Raw genomic sequence first — 24,425 nt, forward strand, 5'->3', positions numbered from 1 at the left:
TAAATGGTCTGCAGAGAGACAGTAGAAAACTCTATCGCAATTTTGCAGGTAATTTTATGGCTGTTAACTCCAACGATAAAAAGTTTTGACTTGGACTTTGTATGCCTTTTCATTTTTCTGTTATATCAACTTGTGGTCAACAACTAATCAAAAATTTTTTTAAAATAAACGGACCGTTCCCCCAGTGAAGAGAAGCACTGCTATAAAGCTGTTCACACGCAAATATTACCAAACTCCAAGGTCGCTTTTGAGGCCTAGCTTCCCAAAATGAGGCCTTGGATATTTTTCCTCCCTTTATTTCTTTTCTCTTTTCTTTTTATTTTTTCCCCCTTTTTCCTTTTTCTGAGACGGAGTTTTTGCTCTGTTGCCCAAGCTGGGGTGCAATGGCACGATCTCGACTCACTGCAAACTCCGCCTCGGTCTCTTGAGTAGTTGGGATTACAGACGCGCGCCAGCAAGCCCAGCTAATTTTTGTACGTTTAGTAGAGACGAGGGTTCGCCAAGTCGACCAGGCTGGTCTCGAACTCTTGACCTCCGGTAATCCACCCGCCTCGCCCTCCCAAACTGCTGGGACTACAGGCATAAGCCACCACGCCCTGCCTCCTCCCCTTATTTCATCCACTTTATAATTCACATTATTATTGATCGTTGATAATTGCACCTATCGTAATGATACTGATAATTGCACCTGTTGTAATAATATTGATATTGATAATTGCACGTATTGCATTACAATATTATTATTGATATCCATAATTTCACCTACTGTAATGATCAATAAAGACAGGCAGAAAGAAAACAAAAATAACTGAGACTACCGGGCAGTCTCCCTGCGGACAGCAATGAGTGAAAAAACGCCTTGAGGCGCAGTAACGCCACCAATAAAGAGTCGCCGCAACGGTTCGGCCCAGAGGCAAGCAAGGCCCACCCCTCGCGGGCAGGCGCGAGCTCTAGCTCGTGAAGTCTGAGCGGGTGGGGATAAGCCGTGTGGGTTTCAAGAAGATGCCACGCCTCCGCCGCCACCACGCCTCCGGCTGCCGCGCCCGGAGGAGGCCGGGATGTTATCACTTCCGCCGGGGCCTCTCACTGCGTCCGGGTCAGCTGCTGCCGCCGCCGCCGTGCCGCTGCGGCCGGGGGATTGGGCTGGGGTCTCCACCGCCGAGCCAGGGGAGCGAGCTCCGCTCGGCGCTGCTTTTTGCGACCTGGCCGTCAGCCCCACGTCGCCGGCCTGGAGGGGCGAAGAGGACGAGGGGGCCAAGGCTTCCTCCGGGGTGAGTGCGGCCTGGGAGGACTTGGCACGGTGGCTCCGTAGCTGGACTGGGAACCGGCCTAGGGGCGTAAGTCTGTCGGGCGCGTGCCCACGACGTCCGCGGAGAGGAAACCCAGAGAGTTATCCTTGGTAGGGGGGAGCCATAGAACCTGCTCGGAAGGCGCTTCCTGGATCTCCGCCCAGTTTAGGTCCCCGCCCTTGGCTCGGGTCCTGTTTGTATTTGGCAGTTTGGCCCCCCCCACCCCACCCCTTTTCCGTTTCTGGTAGTTGTGCTCGGGATGGAACCTTGCCCCTCCTCCACTCCTTTTTTACCCTGGTGTGGGTGAAGTGGCGGGGCTACGATGCTTCAGTATTTATGACCAGCGTCCGTCCTGGTGCAGAACAAAGAAAGTTGGACCTCTGGTATGCCTCGTAACCTCGGGGAATAGACACGGAAGCAGCATAAGTAATCAGGGCTTTAATAGATCTTCCCGAGTACGCTCAACCAAATATAGAGTGTGTACGTCAAAAGCCGAGTCCCCGCGTGAATCTAGACACTACCTTTTCTGTTTAAATACCTGGCAAATGGTTTGGATTTCTGGATGCATCTCATGTCTCTGGAGTTACTTGTTTGTGTGTCCTGTGAGCTCCTTGAGGGCACAGCTTTTGCGGTGTTCGTCAAGATAGTCACAGTGCCTCCTATTTATTTAGTTGAATAAACTATGTGATTGCATTTTAGTGTTGCTTTTTTCATTCTCACCTTCTCTTGATTAGGATCTCTATTTCACCTAATACCTGATTTCTTATTTTCAATTAAATGTAGTTTTTCTAACATTTTATAGGAATCTCTGCGATTGTAGAAACAAATTCTGTAATTTGTAAATCGCTGTTTCCTCAAAATTACAACTGATGTTACCCAGTTAAGTTACCCCTGCAGACTAGTTTCTTGATCATTTTGCACATATTCTTAGTTCTTGTTGTTTTGTATTTTCTCTAAACTCTATTCCTAGTCTTCATAATCTCTAGTGCAGCCCAACACTATTGGGCTTAGACAGGAAGTATGACAGATCCACTTCTGCAAACGGAACTTGAACTAGATTATCGTTAAGTCAGTGCTATTATGGCCTTCAGGCACTACAAGACCTTCGAAGCTACGTGCAACCAAATCAGGCATGACAGGCTTATTCTGTATAAAGTTGCCAGTGCACTGCTGACGGTGTGCTATATTAGAAACAGTTCTGGACTAGATATGGAGACCAGGATGTAGTGTCATTGCCTCATATATAAGATACAATGATGATAACACAAGTGTCATGCATCCCAAAGTTGCTGGTTGGAATATGAGATGATGGATGTGAAAGTGGTTAGTAAATGTGAAAAGCACTCTGGAAAAGTTATTTTCATTCTGTCTGGGGTAATGCTGGTAGAAGGAGCAATGGGGAGAAAGACGTCAGAGAAAGTACATGTAACCAGATCTAGTAAGTTACCAGGCTGATAGTAGATGAAAGATGTCTTGTTACTTTGGGTGGCCAAGGTGGGCGGATCACCTGAGGTCAAGAGCAAAAAATGATAAAGCAGTGAGATGAGACAAGCCTGGCCAGTGTGATGAAACGCCATCTCTACTAAAAATACAAAAATTAGCCAGGCATGGTCGCGAGTGCCTGCAATCCCAGCTGCTCCGGAGACAGAAGTACAAGAATCGCTTGAACCCAGGAGACGGAGGCTGCAGTGAGCCGAGATTGCAGCACTGCACTCCAGCCTGGGCGACAGAGTGCCACTCCGTCTCAAAAAAAAAAAAAAAAAAAAAAATGTCGTGTTATGTTTACATCTTATAAAGCAGAATACTAGTATAATGTGACAGTAATATTCCACAATTATAGTTTTTTATTGCAACTGATATTTCTAACTACAACAAACTGAGACATCAGTTAGTAAACTTTATCTTTTTAAAGGTCGCAGTGTTTTCAGTATGTTCTGCATAGTAATAATAAATTTAACTTTTGTAGGTGGCACAATCATCTTTTGCTATATTTTCACAATTTTGAGAGAAGTCAGCACCATTCTAGTTTTTCCTCTAAATTTTGTGTTAACGTTTATTTTATTTTATTTTATTTTATTTTATTTTATTTTTTTGAGATGCGCTCTTGCTGTGTCACCCAGGCTGGAATGCAATGGCACGATCTCGGCTCACTGCAACCTCTGCCTCCCAGGTTCAAGCGATTCTCCTGCCTCAGCCTCCCTGATCACTGGGATTACAGGCCAGCGCCACCACTCCCGGCTAATTTTTGTATTTTTAGTAGAGATGGGGTTTCACCATGTTGGCCAGGCTGGTCTTGAACTCCTGACATCAGGTGATCCGTCCGCCTCAGCCTCCCAAAGTGTTGGGATTACAGGTGTGGGCCACCACGCCTGGCTTGTGTTAACATTTCTGATAGAGCATCTCATTTCATTGTTTTAAAAAGTATATACACTCGGCCGGGCGCGGTGGCTCAAGCCTGTAATCCCAGCACTTTGGGAGGCCGAGACGGGCGGATCACGAGGTCAGGAGATCGAGACCATCCTGGCTAACACGGTGAAACCCCGTCTCTACTAAAAATACAAAAACTAGCCGGGCGAAGTGGCGGGCGCCTGTAGTCCCAGCTACTCGGGAGGCTGAGGCAGGAGAATGGCGTAAACTCGGGAGGCGGAGCTTGCAGTGAGCTGAGATCTGGCCACTGCACTCCAGTCCGGGCGACAGAGCGAGACTCCGCCTCAAAAAAAAAAAAAAAAAAAAAAAAAAAAAAGTATATACACTCAAGGGAGCAATGAGAAGCACACATCTAGGATTTTTTTCAAGGATGTTTGGTGATCTAAACGTACAGGCTGTTCGTTAAAAAGTGAACATAAGTGTTTAGGATGAAACCTTTTAGTTTAAATGGGGAAGTGAAAGGCTTGCCTGGGCATTTCCATATGCCTACTGTAATTGATTTCGGCATAAATGGTTGTTACTGGCACCTATTGCAGCAGCAGTGTTAAAGTACGTATAGTAAAATCACCATGTATAATTGTGTTAAAATTAAACAATTCTAATGTGATCTTAAAAAAAAATTGTAGAGGTAGATCTCACTATGTTGCCCAGCTAGGCTTGAACTGCTGGGCTTAAACCATCTTCCCACCTTGTCCTCCCAAGGTGTTAGGATTACAGGAGTGAGTCCCTGAGCCTGGCCTAAATCTTAACATTTAATTTTTGGTTATGTTGCTAAACTGCCTGGGAAAAGCTTCTTCATCTTGGTTGGATTTATCAGTACTCGTCCCCCTTGAAGCGGTGTCAGAAGGAATCAATTGTCTCTTTGATTTTTAACCTAAGATAAACAACTGCTTTGAATTTATCTTTATGACTACAGGAGGTGAGTGGCATAAGTAAGGATGTACCACCACTACCAAGAGTCAGTCTACTGAGAAATCAAGTTATTCCTGTGCCAACAGGTTATTTTAACAAATATCATCTTAAAGTGTTATTTCCCATTCTAATTTACTAAAAAAAATTTGAACAAGAAATGGGAAGCAACACAGTTAACTTGTGAGTCAGCAGTATCCTGATTTGCCTCAAAGTGGTTGTGGTTATATTAACTGCTTTCTTGTTGGTTTCCTGTTCTTAACAGCTGCTTGATGATAAAGTGCTTCCAAGGAACAGTAGTCCCTCAATTGTTTAAATTGTTTTAATCTACCCAGTGTACTTTTCCCCTAAAATTCATGATGAGATGGTAGAGTAAATATCTATATCTCTCTCCTCATGTTCTGTTTAGATAATTGATTATCCTCAAACTAAATATCCATGTCTATCTGCTGAGGTATTAACACATGATTCAATATGATACTAAGGTAAAAATGGAATAAATAGGCTGAGATAGCTGAAAGACTTGGGCTGTCTTTCAAGGAGCTATTTGATTTTTGTTGTTGTTTGTTTGGTTTTTTGAGACAAGAGTCTCCTTTTGTCGCCCAGACTGGAGTGCAGTGGTGCAATCTCAGCTCACTGCAACCTCTGCCTCCAGGTTAAGTGATTCTCCTGCCTCAGACTCCCTGGTAGCTAGGATTACAGTCATGCGCCACCATGCCTGGCTGAATTTTTGTATTTTTACTTTTTACTTTTTCAAGCAAATAAGTTGGTGTGGAAAAGTCAGCATCTACCAATTTTTTTCTGTGCTAACAAGTATATCATCAAACATTGAAACCTTTTGGGAATGTTTAAAACCTTCTGTTAAGTAAAAATTCAAACTGGGCAGAGAGGCTTCCAGTCTTGGCAGAGATACAAATCTAGTTTACCTTGTGAAATCTAACACTTTAGGGCATTTCCATTGTAATTTTGTTGTTAAAGAACATAAGGCTTTTTTCTATATAACTTTTTGCATCTTTTGAATGTTGACGTAGCAGACAAGACTGCTATAGAACATGACTGCATTTTTCTTTTAGAAGACTGGTTGATGTGAATGACTGGCATAATTGATTTTATTTAATAAATATCTTTTAAGGTCATAGTATAGTTTTAAAAATCAAATGGTGTAGAAGAACTTAACTATGAAAAGTATTAGTCATTTTCTCCATTTCACCCTCTTTAGTCTTCTGCTGGTTTTGCTCTGTCACCCAGGCTGGAGTTGCAATGGTGTGACCTCGGCTCGCTGCAACCTCCACCTCCCAGGTTCAAGCGATTCTCCTGCCTCAGCCTCCCAAGTAGCTGGGATTACAGGTGCCTGCCACCACACCCGGCTAATGTTTTTGTATTTTTAGTAGAGTTGGAGTTTCACCATGTTGGCCAGGCTGGTTTTGAACTCCTGACCTCAAGTGATCCGCCCACCTTGGCCTCCCAGAGTGCTAGGATTACAGGCATGAGCCACTGCTCCCAGCCTGGTGTCAACCACGTTTAACTTTATTTTTAGTACTGTTAGTGATGCTCTGTATCTCTTAAATATGTTAATGCAAAAAAAAAAAAAAGAAAGAAAGAAAAGATGTTACTGCTATTTATTAAATAACTTTAGACATCTATTGACTTGAATGTAAATGAACTAAATACTCATGTAATACCTCTTTCCTTCTATAGTTTTCACTGTTTTGTTGCATTGTTAATCGGTTGATCTGTCCCTTACCTAAACTTCTGTTTCTTACTCCAGCACCAGAGGGAGTATCTCTGGATTCTCACTTTTAAAATGAGGATATTGGCACTCACATGATTCCTTGGAAAAACTAAGACTAAAGTTCATGGCGTATGTTAAAATATGTAGTTGCATAAAAAGACATTCACCAAGTTCATTGTTTGAAAACATATGCCAAGCTATATGAGAAGGACATAGTATAGATAAGAAACAAATCAAAAGATAGCATAGTTCATTTACAGGACAAGTTACTGAATAGACTTCTTTAAGTGGCTCGGGAATTGTGGCATCAAATTGTTGAGAAGAAAATGTAAAAGCACACCAGTTGACCCTGCTGAATCATGAGTTTAAATATTATTTATATACTATTGTTTAGAATCAACCTGTATCCAAGGGACAGAAAATTTAATTATGAATCTATAATAAAGAACATTTTTATTTCTTACCCCACTTCAAATTTTTAATATAATCCATAGTATGAAATATATTTTAAATCATAACCTGAGATACTATACATGCAACTGAAAACAAGTATTTTCACTGAACAGTATCCTTACTATAAGCAGTACTTTACCAGAATATATGTGGTCTGAATATTCTCTTTTCTTAAAAAAAAAAAAAAAAATGCAACCCTGTAAATCAATTTCATGACCAGACCACTGTACTAAACCTCAAGTATGAACTAATATGTAAGATTATTGTGCCTTTTCGGTGGATAAAAAGTAAAGTAGAAATTAAGTTAAACACTTTTGTCTCTTCATAGGACATTGGCTCTCTGGATTATCAAGAGTTTGTAGTTGACATTGAATCCAGGCTGAGGATGGAAGGTGTGGAACTTAAAGAAGAATGGCAAGATGAAGATTTTCCGATGTGAGCAATGCTTTTAAATGAAAACAATTTAGAGTAAAACTTCAGAATTTGTTTATCGAGATGTTATTTTTTTATTTTTACTTTTTGAGAAGGAGTCTTGCTCTGTCACCCAGGCTGGAGTGCAGTGGCACAATGTCAGCTCAGTGCAACCTCCGCCTCCTGGATTCAAGCAATTTCTTCTGCCTCAGCCTCCCGAGTAGCTGGGACTATAGGTGTGCGCCACCACACCCGGCTAATTTTTGTATTTTTAGTAGAGACGGGGTTTCACCATATTGGGCAGGCTGGTCTCAAACCTCTGACCTCGTGATCTGCCTGCCTTCGCCTCCCAAAGTGCCGGGATTAGAGGTGTGAGCCACCGCACCCGGACGAGATGTCACTTTTTAAATGGAATATTCGGCTTCTTAAAGAAACTCAGTAATACAAGGTGATCATTTGATACTAGGAAGTAAAAGTTTCTTTTCAACAGTTAGATTGACTCTCTTGTATCTTCCTTTCCATCCAAATATATATATAATCTTGTGTAATCTTTCATTTTTGTTTAGGTCGTTTAAGTTTCCAAAATTTTGCTTTTATAATAAAGTGTTTTAATGTTTGTTTGTTTTTTTCCTTTAAGCAAGGTCTGAGGGATTGCTCAGAGAAGGAGGTCTTTAGTTGTCTTTTAAAATTTTATTTAATTTTGTGGCCAGGTGCGGTGGCTCACACATGTAACCCCAGCACTCTGGGAGGCCGAGGTGGGCAGATCACTTGAGGCCAGGAGTTTGAGACCAACGTGGGCAACATGGTGAAACCCCGTCTCTACTAAAAATGCAAAAAATTAGCCAGGCTTGGTGGCGCGTGCCTGTAGTCCCAGCTGCTTAGGAGGCAGAGACACAAGAATTGCCTGAACCCGGGAGGCAGAGGTTGCAGTGAGCCAAGGTAGCACCACTGCACTCCACCTTGGGTAGCAGAGCAAGGCTCTGTCTCAAAAAAAAAAAAAAAAAAAAAAATTAATTTTGTGGATCCCCCCGCCCCCCGCAAAAAAAAAAAAAAAAACCTTACTAAGTAAATTACTAAGGATTTTCTAGCTCATCTGGCCAGCCACTTTCACGTTTGCATTTGTATTTACAATTATATTGGTACCAGGTAGGCTGATGAAAAAGAGAGCAAAGGCAGACCTTATATTTAAATAGTGCTTCCATGCCATAGTGGGCAGAAGACATCCTAGTGCATAATCAGGTGCCTTAGCGGTTGGATAGCTTAGCAGTTGGACAGCTGATAGGAGACTTGAGTCACTGTTGCATATGGTGGTGATAGTACATATAAGAATGCTGATCTCAGAAGAATTGAACTATCATCACTGTAGTCTTATTGTGAGTAAAAATTGAGCTTCATACATTGCATCATACATCACATTGTATTTGTGCATTTCAGTCATATTTATTTAAAATTGTTACATGGTTTTTTGGTTGGTTTTTTTTTTTTTTTTTTTTTTTTTTGACACAGAGTCTTGCTCTGTTGCCCAGGCTGGAGTGCAGTGGCCGGATCTCAGCTCACTGCAAGCTCCGCTTCCCGGGTTTATGCCATTCTCCTGCCTCAGCCTCCCGAGTAGCTGGGACTACAGGCGCCCACCACCTCACCCAGCTAGATTTTTGTATTATTTTAGTAGACAGGGGTTTCACCGTGTTAGCCAGGATGGTCTCGATCTCCTGACCTCGTGATCCGCCCGTCTCGGCCTCCCAAAGTGCTGGGATTACAGGCTTGAGCCACCGCGCCCGGCCAATTGTTACATGTTTTATAATAGGTATGCATAGGGAATTTATATCTACTTTTATGGGTTACTTATATGTAATAAGTGTATAAGTCAGCTCTGATAGTCAGAATTTTTACTTTGAAAGTGTAGCCAGGCATAGCAGCTAACTCCTATAATACTAGTGTTTTGGGAGGCCAAGGCAGAAGATTTACTTGAGATCATCCTGGGCAATATAGCAATATCTTGTCTCTACAAAAAAGCTTTAAAAATTAGCTGGGCATGTTGATGTGCCACTGTAGTCCTAGCTAGTCAGAAGGCTGAGACTTTATCTTACACACTGCTAGGCTGGGCACAGTGGCTCATGCCTATAATCCCAACACTTAGGGAGGTCAAGGCAGGAGAATCGTTTGAGCCCAAAAGTTTGAAGCCAGCCTGGGCAACATAGCAAGACCCTGTCTCTACTAAAAATTAGCCAAGCGTGGTGACACGCACCTGTAGTCCCAGATACTCGGGAGGATCTCTTGAGCCCAGGAGTTAAGGCTGCAGTGAGCCATGATTGTGCTGTTGTATTCCAGCCTAGGTGACAGAGCAAGACACTGTCTCAAAAACGACAACACTGCTTTATTCCATTTTCCAAATACTTATTTCTATAAGCTGTATGTTTAATAGATTGAACTTCAAAAAAAGTTCTTTTCGTAATTTCTTGGTTAAAAAGTATACCTGTGTCTTCTAGACCTTTACCAGAAGATGATAGTATTGAAGCAGATATACTAGCTATAACTGGACCAGAGGACCAGCCTGGTAAGAGCTTGACACTTATTTTCAATTAAATTATGGACTTTGTGTTATTTTTTTAAAACACATTTTTTTGTCCAAAAAAACAAAAAACTTGAGTTTTTTTTCCATCATAGAAGTCAAAGTATAAGTTGAACATTGAGGAAAGCATTTTTAGAATGCTTTAAAAAATTCCAAAAATATATGCTTGGTTTTTGGAAAGTTTTACAGTAAAGGGGTGGAGGAGATCATTTATAGTGGTAAGAGGTATCTATAAGGTCTGCGTCTATTTAAAAGACATTGATGCTTTATTGATCTCTTGCCAACGATGGAGAAACAACAATGATCAGAATAAAAATTTTGTGAATAGGTGCTTTGAAGTTATGTTTAATTAATATTATTTTTCCCAAGAATGAAGTAGTTAAAATTTTTCTTATTCAGCTTTAGCATCTAAGCATTCCTTGTTACGTATCTTTTTCTTTATTTTCCAATTCCAGGCTCACTAGAAGTTAATGGAAATAAAGTGAGAAAGAAACTAATGGCTCCAGACATTAGCCTGACACTGGATCCTAGTGATGGCTCTGTATTGTCAGATGATTTGGATGAAAGTGGAGAGATTGACTTAGATGGCTTAGACACACCATCAGAGAATAGTAATGAGTTTGAGTGGGAAGGTAAATGTTTCACTGTTTTTAATCTGATCTTTATTAATGTATTAAGGGATTTTGTTTGAAATATGTCATTCTAAAGTTCATATATTTGTTACTAAGATATAAAATTCTGCTAACACTTGAATATTCTCAAGGACTTCAAAACTCTGTATATGGTAGATTACACCAGTGGCTTTTTTCACTTATTTGCCCAGCACTGTCATGTTTTATCATAGTTGTTTCAAAAATATTTCTTGATAATTATGGCATGCTCTCTTTCAGTCAATCAAGTAAGAAACTTTTGAAGAGACATATAGTTAACAGTTTGTGGGAAGGGAGTTCTGAAAGGAGGCGTTTGCCTTTGACTTTTTAAGTAGACTTGCCTGACATTACTCTACTTTGTGAAATGACCAACTTAAATTAATGTATACTTTTAGCCCCCAAACCTAGTATTCCTTGTTATTTGTGATTCAAAGGAATTGTACTGTTTTACTTTGCATGCTTTCTTTAATTAGAAAATTGTCTACAGTATTTTATATATAGTTGTTATAATTTTTATATGTTTTTTCAACTTGAAAATGATTTTTTTTTCAAAGTAGTGTTTAGCATTCAGTATTTTACTGTAATAAAGTGTGATGTGCTATATTTTTGGTTTCTTTTTTCTTTCCTGTTTTACTGGTTCAATAAACAGTCCAGTAATAAGCAATACTTTATAAAGATACTGAAATAGTTTTGTGCCTATGTGTTTTGTCTCTTCTTTCTTTAATGCTGCTGTAGTCATTTCCTGGAAGGATATTTTCCGTTAACAGCTTTGTCTTGGAAACAACTAACATACAGTAGGTTTCCCCCTCCCCCCATCTTTTGGTAAGGACTATAATACTGAAATTCTGAAAATTATTACTACATTAAAAATCAGCTAAACTGCAATCTCAAAACATAAATTACACTTAATCATTGGTGCTTATGCTCTGGCTAATGCTAATTTAAATAGACTTCTGCATGTATACTTCAAAATATTATAAATACATTTCTGCTTTATAAAACTGATCAAATGAGAAGTGATCACTGAGTAGTTAACCACTTCCTATCTAGTATTACAGTTAATTTATGTGCTCAACGGCAACAAAATTGGCTCCCAGATAGCTACTTGAAGTAACCTATAGTCATAACTGCCAGGGAGAATATTGTAACAAGTTGAATCTGGAAAGGCATTGTAAGGCCCGTGTACTAAGATTTTGATGACTCTATGAATTATATTTTCTGAACTTGTGGCTATACATTGCACTATGATTAGGTGGTTTTTGCTAAATTGGGCAATAAAAAAAGTTAACCACGATTTCCAAAGACATAAAATGGCCTCATGTTAAGAATAAGCCTTTTCCTCCATTATGGAAGAGATATTTAAAATTGCACAGATGGTATAATGAAAATTCTCTGTAAAATCTAGATAGTAAAGTGGTTAACGTATAATTTGATTTTTGTTGTATAAAATTTGTGATTCAAAAACTTTTTATTTTGACAGATGATCTTCCAAAACCCAAGACTACTGAAGTAATTAGGAAAGGCTCAATTACTGAATACACAGCAGCAGAGGAAAAAGAAGATGGACGACGCTGGCGTATGTTCAGGATTGGAGAACAGGACCACAGGGTTGATATGAAGGCAATTGAACCCTATAAAAAAGTTATCAGCCATGGGGGTAAGAGTTACTGAGCATTTTTCAGATTGTTTAATGCGGTATCAGAATTCTAAATACTTTTAGAAATTCTGCCTAGAGATATTATGTAATTTTAAAAGAATAATAAGCATTTATCATATCATTTTAGAAACATGACAGGTTTGAAGTAAAAGAAGAGAAGTACTATTTTTTTTTCTTTTTGCTTTTGAGATGGAGTCTCGCTCTGTGGTCCAGGCTGGAGTTCAATGGCGTGATCTTGGCTCACTGCAAGCCCCGCCTCCTGGGTTCACACCATTCTCCTGCCTCAGCCTCCCGCGTAGCTGGGACTACAGGTGCCCACCACCAAGCCCAGCTAATTTTTTTTGTATTTTTAGTAGAGGCGAGTTTTCACTGTGTTAGCCAGGCTGGTCTCGATCTCCTGACTTTGTGATCCGCCCGCCTCAGCCTCCCAAAGTGCTGGGATTACAGGCGTGAGCCACCGCGCCCGGCCAAAAGTACCATTTAAAAATGATTATATAACTCAGTAAGTTGAAAAAGTATAAAAGAATTTGTAGTGAAAACCGTCAGGTTGGGCATGGTGGCTCAGGTCTGTAATCCCAGCAGTTTGGGAGGCTGAGGCAGGAGGATTACTTGAGCCCAGGGGTTCAAGTCCAGTCTGGGCAACATAGACCTCGTCTCCACCCAAAAAAAAAAAAAAAAAAAAGCCAGGAATGGTGGTGTACACCTGTAGTCTCAGCTACTTAGAGGCTGGGGTGGGAGGAAAGAGAGCTTGAGCTTGGGAAGTTGAGGCTTCAGTGAGCCGTGATCATGCCACTGCACTCCAGTTTTTTGTTTTGTTTTGTTTTGTTTTTTGACCCTGTCTCAAAATTTAAAAAAAAAATTTTTTTTTTTTAGCTGTCTCTAGGCTACCCAAAACTGGGACTGTACTTTCTCCCTAATTTATAAATAGTGAAATGCCCTGATCTTAAGTGTACAATTCAATGACTTTTGACAAATGCCCATATAACCGTATATACCCATATATATAACCCACACCCCTAAACATGTAATACATTTTCATTGTCCCAGAATAATTCTTTAATACCCCTGCCCAATGAATACTCACCTTGGTAGCCACTGTCATATCTACCCCCTGATTAGTTTTACCTGTTCTAGAATTTCATATGTAGTAACTAAAATCATCCTATGCACTCTTTTGTTTACTTTTCAGCATGAAGTTTTTGAGATTCATCCATGTTGTTGCATGTATCCACAGTACATTCCTTCTTATTGGGGAGTAGTTTTCCATTGCATGGATAAACCATAATTTGCTTATCCATTTTTTTTTTGGATGTGCATGTGAGTTGTTTCCAGCTTGGGCTATTATAAACAAAACTGCTTTGAGCATTCTTTTAGAAGTCATTTATGGATATAAGTAAAACTTGGACTTTTTTTTTTTGAGACGGACTCTTGCTCTATCACCCAGGCTGGAGTGCAGTGGCATGATCTTAGCTCACTGCAACTTCTGCCTCCCTGGTTGAAGGGATTCTCCTGCTTCAGCCTCCTGAGTAGCTGGGATTACAGGCGTATGCCACCATGCAAGCTAATTTTTTATATTTTTAGTAGAGAAAGTGTTTCATCATGTTAGCCAGTATGGTCTCGATCACCTGACCTCATGATTTGCCCACCTCAGCCTCCCAAAGTGCTGGGATTACAGGCGTGAGCCCCTGTGCCCAGCCCTAAAACTTGGACTTTTTAACCTTAACTCTTAATGTGCCTTAAAATCCTGAACAAATTTTTTTTTTCCTTTTTTTTGTTTTTTTGTTTTGTTTTGTTTTTTGACACAGAGTCTCGCTGTCACCCAGGCTGGAGTGCAGTGGCACAGTCTTGGCTCACTGCAACCTCTGCCTCCTAGGCTCAAGCGATACGCCAGCCTCAGCCCCCCAAGTAGGTGGGACTACAGGCACGCACCACCATGCCCGGCTAATTTTTGTATTTTTAGTAGAGACGGGGTTTCACCATATTGGCCAGGCCAGTCTTGAACTCCTGACCTTGTGATCCACCTGCCTCAGCCTCCCAAAGTGCCTGGATTACAGGCATGAGCCACAGCACCCAGCCCAAATAGTTTTTTAATAGAGAACTCATTCACTCCACATTTTTATAGAGTACCCACTTTCCATACTTATGGGATATACAAAAATACAAGGCTCAAGTCCCTTCCCTTAAGAAACAAGAAAAGCTATAAAAGTTTAAGTTATAAATCCTTTGAATCTAACAGTACCATATATATAAGTTTACCTAGGCACACTGTAAATAGTGCTAGAATGTTAGTGGTAAGTCAGAACACAACTCGCTGTAGAGCATGTCATACTACCTTAAATCCTCCTAACACAGGACGGAGCGGCACATGGGTCAAGCAGATTGATTTTTTTTCAGAGTCATTTCCACTTAATTTACCACTTACTTTAATGCCAGATGCATTCCCCTGCTTATTTCTACAGTCTTCATTCATCTGAAAGCAAATCACATGAATATTTGTAGTTGCATTCTTCTGCCTAATTTAATCATACTCAGATGAAGAAAACGACATAATCTGGATCAGGAAGTCCACAGACATATATTATTCAGCTAGTTCACTGGAATCAAATTATAAGACCTGATTTATGACTTCAATCTCTTCTTTCAGAAATAGCACTTTTTCATAGGGGAAAATAAGACCACCTTATTTTATTGCATTGTCACACTTAATATATTTTGTGACTGAGTGATTAAGAAAGGTAGTAAAGATTCTGATGTTCTTGAAATGTTCAAATCTTTTCACATGCAAATTTGTGAACAATAGAAATGAAGGTTAAAGCAGAAGTATTTGCTACTAAATATGGGCTTAATATCTAAAGAGCGCAGTTGAAACATACATATTTTAGTGCTGTTTTCCATTACTGAAAATTATGTCAGAGATGTAATTTAGTTTTTGTTTTTTTTGAAACCCAAGTCTTGCTTTGTTGCCCGGGCTAGAATGCGATGGCACAGTCTTGGCTCACTGCAGCCTCCGCCTCCCAGGTTCGAGTGATTATCCTGCCTCAGCCTCCTGAGTAACTGGGACTGCAGGTACACACCACACCCAGCTAATTTTTTATATTTTTAGTAGAGACGGGGTTTCACCATATTGGCCAGGCTGGTCTCAAAACTTCTGGCCTCAAGGGATCTGCCCACCTCGGCCTCCAAAAGTGCTGGGTTTACAGGCATGAGCTGCCACGCCCGACCTAATTTAGTTTTAATGTCCTAAATTCTACAAAATGCTAGCATTTTGAAATATAAAACTTACCTTTTAAAAATCACTCACTTATGGCTCTGGTGATGTGGCTCATGCCCAGCGCTTTGGGAGGCCAAAGGAGGAGGATTGCTTAAGGCCAAGAGTTCACGACCAGTTTGAGCAACACAGTGAAACCCTGTCTCTACAAAAAAATTTTTAAAAAGTTAACCAGGCGTGTTTGTGTGCGCTGTATCCCCAGCTCCTCTGGTGGCTGTGAGGTGGGAAGATCCCTTGAGCCCAGAAGTTCAAGGTTGCGTGAGCTGTGATTGTGCCACTGCACTCCATCCTGGGCAACAGAGCAAGATGCTATCTCTAAAAAAAAAATTTTAGATTAAAAAGCACCCACTTTGCCGGGCACAGTGGCTCACGCCTGTAATCCCAGCACTTTGGGAGGCTGAGGCGGGCAAATCACGAGATCAGGAGTTCGAGACCAGTCTGGCCAATGTAGTGAAACACCGTCTATACTAAAAATACACAAAAAATTAGCCGGGCGGGGGGCATGCGCCTGTAATCCCAGCTACTTGGGAGGCTGAGGCAGGAGAATCGCGTGAACCCAGGAGGCAGAGGTTGCAGTGAGCTGAGATCGCACCACTGCACTCCAGCCTGGGCAACAGAACGAGACTCCATCTAAAAAGAAAAAAAAGGACCCACTTTAACCATAAGCATAATGTAAGTAAATAAAAATACATTGCAGATGCTGTATTGTGTCTATATTGTATTGGGTTATATCACTATATTTGTCTACTTGATAACATAGGGCTGGCTTTTTAAATATGCTAATTCAAGTGGTCTTGGGTTTTTTTTGTGACCACCGACCTTTTTAAATTTTACTGTTCTGTTTTTGAGAAGAAGAAATTAAAATTCTATATAAGACCATATAAGATTTATAAAACATTTAATACAGAAGTTTGTGAAAAGTAAACTCTTATTTATAATTTACCAATCATACAGATGTCTTCTAAAAATGCATAAGAGTAAAATCATGCGGTGATACTGGCTTTGGTTTCTTTTTTAGGATATTATGGGGATGGATTAAATGCCATTGTTGTGTTTGCTGTCTGTTTCATGCCTGAAAGTAGTCAACCTAACTATAGATACCTGATGGACAATCTCTTTAAGTAAGTATATATTTAACAAAAACATTTGGACAGAATTTTGAGCTAATTAGATCTACCCCTTAAGAAACTTAACCTTTGTAAAAATTATAAATATCCCAGTTCTTTGGGAGACTGAGGTGGGCAGATCACTTGAGTCCAGGAGTTGGAGACCAGCCTAGGCAACATGACAAAGCCCTTTGTCTACACAATCAAAAAATTAGTCAGGCATGGTAGTGTGGGCCTGTAGCCCCACCTACTCAGGAGGCTGAGGTGGGAGTATCACCTGAGCCCATGAGGTCAAAGCAGCAGTGAACTGTGATTTTGCCACTGCACTCTAGCCTGAGTGACAGAGTAAGACCCTGTCTCGGAAAAATAAATATCCCGGATCTTTTCAAGTGCAAGTTTGTGAACAACAGAATGAAGGTTAAAGTAAAAGTATTTGTTACTAGATACAGGACTAGATGAGTCCTTATTCTTTGATATGATGAAACAATAGTTTTCCAATTCAAGAGAAAAATTGTCATTTTAAAACGGGGAAATATATCTCAGATTATTTGTTCCAACTTTGTTTTGTTTTGTTTTGAGATGGAGTTTCACTCTGTCACCCAGGCTGGAGTGCAAGTGGTACAACTACAGCTCCCTGCAGCCTTGGCCTCACGGGCTCAAGCCATCCTCCTACCTCAGTCTCCCTAGTGGCTAGGACTACAGGCACATGTCAGGACATCCTGCTGACTTTAATTTTTGGTAGAGACAGGGTCTCACTGTGTTGCCAGGGTTGCTCTCAAACTCCTGGGCTCAAGTAAGCCACCTTGCCTTACCTGTCCCAACTGTTTTATTTTACATTTGCAGGCACTTTAAGTGTAAAGAAGTGATTTTTCTCTCAAAATCATGTGGCTAAATTACATTTACCCCTAGAAGGCCAATATAACTGAGCCGAATCAGTTCTATTTCCACAAGGTCATTCTATTTCTCAGGTTAGTTTTTAAAAACCGTATTGTGGAAAGTTTCAAACATACACAGGGGTAAAGAGAAGTATATCAGATCTTCATGTATCAGTCACTTCAACAGTTACCCATTTATACTTTGTTCCCACTTCTAACCACCAGTATATAATTTTAAAGCAAATCCCAGAAGCAAATCATCTAGAAACATTTCAGTATATATCTCTAAAAAATAACTTTTAAAAATAATCATAATACAAGCTAATGCAGTTTGAGCATTTTCATTGTAGGAGAGGAGGGAATTGTATAATTGTATAATTTAGAGAACCTAGTTCAGTTATGCACAGTGATTTTTAAGGCTTAAACTTAATTTGTTTTTTACAGATATGTTATTGGCACTTTGGAGCTATTAGTAGCAGAAAACTACATGATAGTTTATTTAAATGGTGCAACAACTCGAAGAAAAATGCCCAGTCTGGGATGGCTCAGGAAATGTTATCAGCAAATTGATAGAAGGTAATACACATCCAAGTTGAAAGCTAGTCTGATAAATTTTTATAATGGCTTTAGTAGATCAAACTTTGTTTTCTGTTGCTTTTTTTTTTTTTTTTTTGAGACGGAGTTTCACTCTTGTTGCCCAGGCTAGAGGGCAATGGCACCATCTTGGTTCACTGCAACCTCTGCCTGCCAGGTTCAAGCGATTGTCCTGCCTCAGCCTCCCAGGTAGCTGGGATTACAGGCATGCACCACCATGCCCAGCTAATTTTGTATTTTTAGTAGAGGTGGGGTTTCTCCATGTTGGTCAGGCTGGTCTCGAACTCCTGACCTCAGGTGATCCTCCTGCCTTGGCCTCCCAAAGTGCTGGGATTACAGGCATGAGCCACTGCGCCCAACCTTCTGTTGCTATTTTAAAACACCATTTATTTTTTAAATTTTATTTATTAATTTCATTGCAGGTTTCTATTTGCTAAAGATAGCATTTTAGAATATTGTGAGGGAAATCGATTTTGATTTTTCTATAAAGAATAACCTTAATTCTTCTAACTTACAAAGTAGGTCTATATTTCTCCTTATTTATAAGGAGAAATTGAACACTCTCCTTATTTATAAGGTGCAATTTTCTCCACATTGAACACTTTCCTACTATTTACATCTTGGGAAAGGATGGAGAATGTAGTGTGTTTCCTATTTTATTACATTCTGAGTTTTGCCTAATTTATAGTGCTTAGGATGTTTTATGTTTTTGTTTTTGTTTTGTTTTGAGACAGGGTCTCACTCTGTCACCTAGACTGGAGTGCAGTGGTGCCATCTCTGCTCACTGTAGCGGCGACCTTCCCGGCTCAGGTGATTCTCCCACCTCAGCCTCCCAGGTAGCTGGGACTACAGGCTTGTGCCACCACACCCAGCTAATTTTTGTATTTTTTTGTGGAGACAGTGTTTCAGCATGTTGCCCAGGCTGGTTCTCAAACTCCTGGACTAAAGCGATCCACCTGTCTAGACTTCCCAAAGTGCTAGGATTACAGGCATGAGACACAGTGCTCAGTCTTTATGTTTCTTAATGATGCTTGTTTAGTTGTAATCTTTCTTTGGAACAAGCTTTTGAAGCGTATTGTCTTGGAAATTAGTCATTAGTACTTAATGGAAGGAATGTGATCTTCCAATTGGTTTGATCTTGCCATGGCTAATTTAAATCAAGTCTAAATTTGACATTGGCTAGCTCTTGTGATTATATATGTATCTCACTTTATGTGTGAAATATGCATAATACAATAAGTTTTTATTTAGTCATTTAAAAAGAAGAGGTCTAGGATAATACCTTTAATATTTAATCAAAACTTTAAATTCCTTGAGAATAGGAGTTAGATCTGATTTGTTTTTGTTCCGGTAGTCATCTTCTCCACTCACACTTCTCTGCCTGCACAGTGCTTTTCGTGATTTTGAAGAACTTAGCACCAATTTCTCCCTAGTCTTGGAAAATGAGAATAGTTTACTTTTACATTCAGTATGGCCTCTTTCCCTGGTTGACAAGAGTCCTGAAGACAAGTGAATGTGTATGCTAGGAGACGTTTAATAACAGGCTATACTATGGACATGAATTTGGCCAAATAAAGTTCATTTCATAGCAGTAGGAGGGACCATCAGAATTCAAGAGTCCTTTTTCCTGTCTACAGGGGTATCATACCTAAATGAGAACTCTTGGGTGAGATTTTTCAACTATTAAGTTTGTATAAAGTTGCACATATTTATTGATGTCTTGACTTTTAGCATTAGAATCTATAGAGATTTTTAATTTTCTTTGTGTATCTGTGTTTTTTTTTTTTTTTTTTTTTTTTATTAACTCCAGGTTACGGAAAAATCTAAAATCCCTAATCATTGTACATCCTTCTTGGTTTATCAGAACACTTCTGGCTGTTACAAGACCATTTATTAGGTAATTTTTGAGAGCCATTGACTTTAATTTTATTTTTACTTTTTTTCATTTATTTTTAGTTAACACATAATAACTATACATATTTATGGGATATAGAGCTATATTTTGATATGTGTATACATTGTATAATGATCAAACCAGGGTGATTAGCACATACATCACCTCAGACATTTATCATCTTTTTGTGTTTTGAACATTCAAAATGACATGACTTTTTAAAAAAAAAATTCTTACATTTGTATATAAGAAATTTTTGTATCTTGTAAACATTGTATCCATTGTATTTGTCAGAAATATGGAGGTAATTATTTTTATTTTCTTCCTTAGCTCAAAATTCAGCCAAAAAATTAGATACGTCTTTAATTTGGCAGAACTAGCAGAGCTTGTCCCCATGGAATATGTTGGCATACCAGAATGCATAAAACAGTATGTTTTGTTTTATTTCCTTAATTGTATTGGATCTTAATATTTTGATGTGCAACAGATAATACTTTTCAAAACTCATTCTTTATGTATTTTATAACTCTGTGTGTGTGTGTGTGTGTGTGTGTAACAAAAGAGAAAGAAGCCATTTTTCCCACACCATCCCCATAAGTTAGCATTTTCTTCAGGCTGTCAGTTGAAGAACTAGGATAAATTATTTCTGGTTGTGATTCATGTTATACTTTTTAGACTGGTTATAATCTAAGAGATGATTTTTCTAATTGATCAGTACTAAAGAACATTCTCCAAACTTGAACATGGTGCTCAACAAATTTGAGTAAACTCATCATGAATATTATTATTGAATAATTATATATTGCTAAATGAATAAAAATATTTAAATCATCATAACCTTAATGTTTTCCAGTGACTGAAATTTTGTTCTGATTATCAGATTCACATTCTTCCATGTAACTTCTTGGACTTGATAGAAGGCTGTTAACATAAATACCTGAGTATTACAATGCATGTGGAAAAGTTTCTTTGTTCTGCTCACATGAGGTTTTACTCTATTTAATGTGTGAAAGTCAGATTTATTAAGTCAGTTTTTACTTTCTACATCATGTATTAAATATTTTTCATTTTGCTGGAAAATTTAAATGGGTTTAAGTACCTTTTTTCAAGTTTTTATTCATTTTCATAACATGTATATTTACTGAAATAACTCTTCCCTACAAAGGTATGAAGAAGAAAAGTTTAAAAAGAAACAAAAAAGGTATATGCACACCTTGACTGGGTTGCATCTAGACTAGTCCATTTGCATTGCAGACTAACTCTTCCTTATTGGTTGGTTAGCTTGTAGACAAAGATAACAGCATTTGTAAATATAAACGTACTCAACTTCCAAATACAGGGTGAACCCAGAGTTCCTAAGGCTGAATATGACTTGGATTCACCCTGTTTTATTGCCATATGTGATGCCAATTAAGACTTCTCTCTCCTTCTTAGTCTAAGTAGTAATGGTGAAACCACAGAAATTACTAAAAATGGTATTTGGAACAGCAAGTAAAGACTTTAGTTGTTTCACCATTTTCTTTAAATCACTAACTTGTGCTTTTGAAATATTTTTGCAGACTTTTTCAAAGCTATCCATTTATTTCCCTGGGGTTGATTATTATATTTGCAATGCATATATTCTTTGGCTAACCAACATTGATTTCCTTTTACGCTTAAATTAAATGGCTTGCTAACCAGTCAAATTCTACATGTGATAAAATACCTAAAATCTCAGTGTCCCATTTAACAGTTAAACACTCTGCTTTCTATTTTAAATTTAATTTTGAACACTTCTGCTTTGAGCATAACAAACTATTATCTATTGATACCTTGACATAGATGGTGAAAGAAGACAAGGGTATAAAATACTTACAATTTTATATAATAATTTAGAAAAATGTAGAATTTGGATCTAGTTTGTTAGATCTTTAAAATATTGGCAGTTAAATTAGCAAAACATAGTTTAATGCAATCTTAAGAGTTATGGTGAGAGATTTATATGTAATTATCTTGACCATTCTAAGGAGCCAACTGTAACTAACTGGAACATTCTTAACTTTGAACACATTTTGTTTCTGTTGATGAGTGAGAATTCAGTAGGCTTTGTGATAGAATCAGTTTTACACTTCTATATGACACTTCACAGTTTAACCAACACTTTAACATAAATGTAGACAGTGATTTTAGATCATGCTGATTTCTCATTCCTTTCTAGGCATTACTGTGCATCTGACAGACACGTGACTGAAATTAAAAATATGATCTGTAATTGTAGAATATTTTGAAGCCAGCCGCTTCATAGATTTCATAGTGAATTGCCTTTGTTGATAAAATGTGCTGTATTAAGCCTTTTTTAAAAAAAGTTTTTAATGCTGTAAAGTAATTTAGACATCAGAAAAAAATATGGAATTTGTACTTTATTTAAATGTATTGTTTGAAACTGGTCACTATTTTATCTTGAGTTTTTTTTACTTGTGTTTAACCATAAATATAATTATTACATGTATCTTTCAAAAACTTTGTGGTTTCTGTAGTTTTTTTAGTCTTAAAAAATAATAAATTTTTGTCAATCTGAAAAGGATAAAATTTAATTTTTAAATTAAATTTAGATAGGCATGTTTTGTTTTGAGACGGAGTTTTGCTCTTGTCACCCAGGTGGGAGTGCAGTGGCCCAATCTCAGCTAACTACAATCTCTGCCTCCTGGGTTCAAGCGATTCTCCTGCCTCAGCCTCCCACCACCATACCTGACTAATTTTTGCATTTTTAGTAGAGACCAGGTTTCACCATGTTGGCCAGGATGGTCTCGAACTCCTGATCTCAGGTAATCTGCCCGCCTTGGCCTCCCAAAGTGCTGGGATTACAGGCGTCAGCCACCACACCCAGCCTAAACCAAACTTCACAGAGGCTAGGTACAAGGGAGCTTATTTAAGGTGACAGCTCCATGATATGATAAGTACTGGTGCTAAGGAAAATACGAAACTATGAGTCCCTATGGCAGGTTTTTGGGGAGCAGGGGAAGAAGGGATGAAACCATTTTCTTGAAGGGCTTGTGGGGAAGAGGGTTGAAGAAATGTTGACAACAGTGAGATCCAATGTCCCCAGTGATAGAAGGAGAATAGCAGTTTTAAATGTTTCTGTCAAACAACTGGATGCAAGTGTGGCCATGCAGATACAGATTTTTAAAATGTTTCAGGGGAGTTTAAAAATAATTATGAAATTAGTTGGTAAGGAAATTTCACATGGTAAGAGGATTTGATATATTTTGCATGCCTTATCAGAAATATGTACATTCCAAATTTTTTATAACAATATTTAAAATATTTTAAAATGGGCCGGACGCGGTGGCTCAAGCCTGTAATCCCAGCACTTTGGGAGGCCGAGGCGGGCGGATCACGAGGTCAGGAGATCGAGACCATCCTGGCTAACACGGTGAAACCCCGTCTCTACTAAAAAAATACAAAAAACTAGCTGGGCGAGGTGGCGGGCGCCTGTAGTCCCAGCTACTCGGGAGGCTGAGGCAGGAGAATGGCGTAAACCCGGGAGGCGGAGTTTGCAGTGAGCTGAGATCTGGCCACTGCACTCCAGCCTGGGTGACAGAGCGAGACTCCTTCTCAAAAAAAAAAAAAAAAATTTTAAAATGTTACTTTGGCTTTACCACAGACCAGGGCTTTTAGGTCTGTTTTACTAATATTCAGGTGGACATAGTAATGGGTGGTAAGAATAAAAACATATGAAAAATATTTTTCTATATCTAATACCAGATTGTTTTAAAGGTCCCTGCATCAGTTATTCAGACCACTACAAATGTAATAGTAATAGACTGTTTGTTATCTTTGAAAGGTTGTCTATAATTATTAAGTGGTAATTATGTAATACTTCTAATCTCCACATGCCTAAATTTTGATATGACTGATGTCCAACCCACCACTAAATAAATAAGTTTTTTGATGGGTTTTTGTTTTGTTTTGTTTTTTGAGACAAGGTCTTCTCTGTCACCCAGGCTGGAGTGCAGTGGTGCAGTCTTGGCTCACTGCTGCCTCCGTCTCCAGGGCTCAAGCAGTCCTTCCACCTTAGCCTTCCGAGTAGCTGGGACTACAGGTGCACACTACCACACCTGGCTAATTTTTATTTTTTGTAGACACAGAGTTGTGCCATGTTGCCCAGGCTGGTCTGGAACTCCTGATCAAGCAGTCCACCCGCCTCGGCCTTCCAAAGTGCTGGGATTACAGGTGTGAGCCACTGTGCCCAGCCAATAATTAATTTATATTTAGATATTTTTGAATGTTAAATTCTTTTTTTTTTTTTTTTTTTTTTTTTTTTTTTTTTTTTTTTTTTTTTTTTTTTTTTTGAGACGGAGTCTCGCTCTGTAGCCCAGGCTGGAGTGCAGTGGCCGGATCTCAGCTCACTGCAAGCTCCGCCTCCCGGGTTCACGCCATTCTCCTGCCTCAGCCTCCCGAGTAGCTGGGACTACAGGCGCCCGCCACCTCGCCCGGCTAGTTTTTTTGTATTTTTTTAGTAGAGATGGGGTTTCACCATGTTAGCCAGGATGGTATCGATCTCCTGACCTGGTGATCCACCCGTCTCGGCCTCCCAAAGTGCTGGGATTAC

The 24,425-nt window shown here is 39.2% G+C and overlaps 1 protein-coding gene across 3 annotated transcripts in view; it reads left to right on the plus strand.

Annotated features, from left to right (window-relative positions):
- The first annotated feature begins 892 nt into the window (after positions 1-892).
- The window catches only part of BNIP2 (BCL2 interacting protein 2), a 28,915-nt gene continuing 5,382 nt past the window's right edge, over positions 893-24,425 (plus strand). Inside the window, exons 1-10 of one of the 3 annotated variants that reach the window (XM_010374235.2) lie at positions 893-1,271; positions 7,139-7,245; positions 9,708-9,775; positions 10,246-10,422; positions 11,921-12,097; positions 16,384-16,486; positions 17,791-17,922; positions 19,751-19,837; positions 20,165-20,263; positions 21,000-21,035. In XM_010374235.2, the coding sequence (XP_010372537.1) occupies positions 1,059-1,271; positions 7,139-7,245; positions 9,708-9,775; positions 10,246-10,422; positions 11,921-12,097; positions 16,384-16,486; positions 17,791-17,922; positions 19,751-19,837; positions 20,165-20,263; positions 21,000-21,035 (1,199 nt within the window). In that variant the 5' untranslated portion in view covers positions 893-1,058. The remainder of the gene's footprint in view (positions 1,272-7,138; positions 7,246-9,707; positions 9,776-10,245; positions 10,423-11,920; positions 12,098-16,383; positions 16,487-17,790; positions 17,923-19,750; positions 19,838-20,164; positions 20,264-20,999; positions 21,036-24,425) is intronic. The other 2 variants (XM_030930562.1, XM_030930563.1) reach the window with 2 other exon arrangements.

This window comes from Rhinopithecus roxellana, chromosome 5 (genome assembly GCF_007565055.1).
Source record: "Rhinopithecus roxellana isolate Shanxi Qingling chromosome 5, ASM756505v1, whole genome shotgun sequence".
Classification (NCBI taxonomy): Eukaryota; Metazoa; Chordata; class Mammalia; order Primates; family Cercopithecidae; genus Rhinopithecus; species Rhinopithecus roxellana.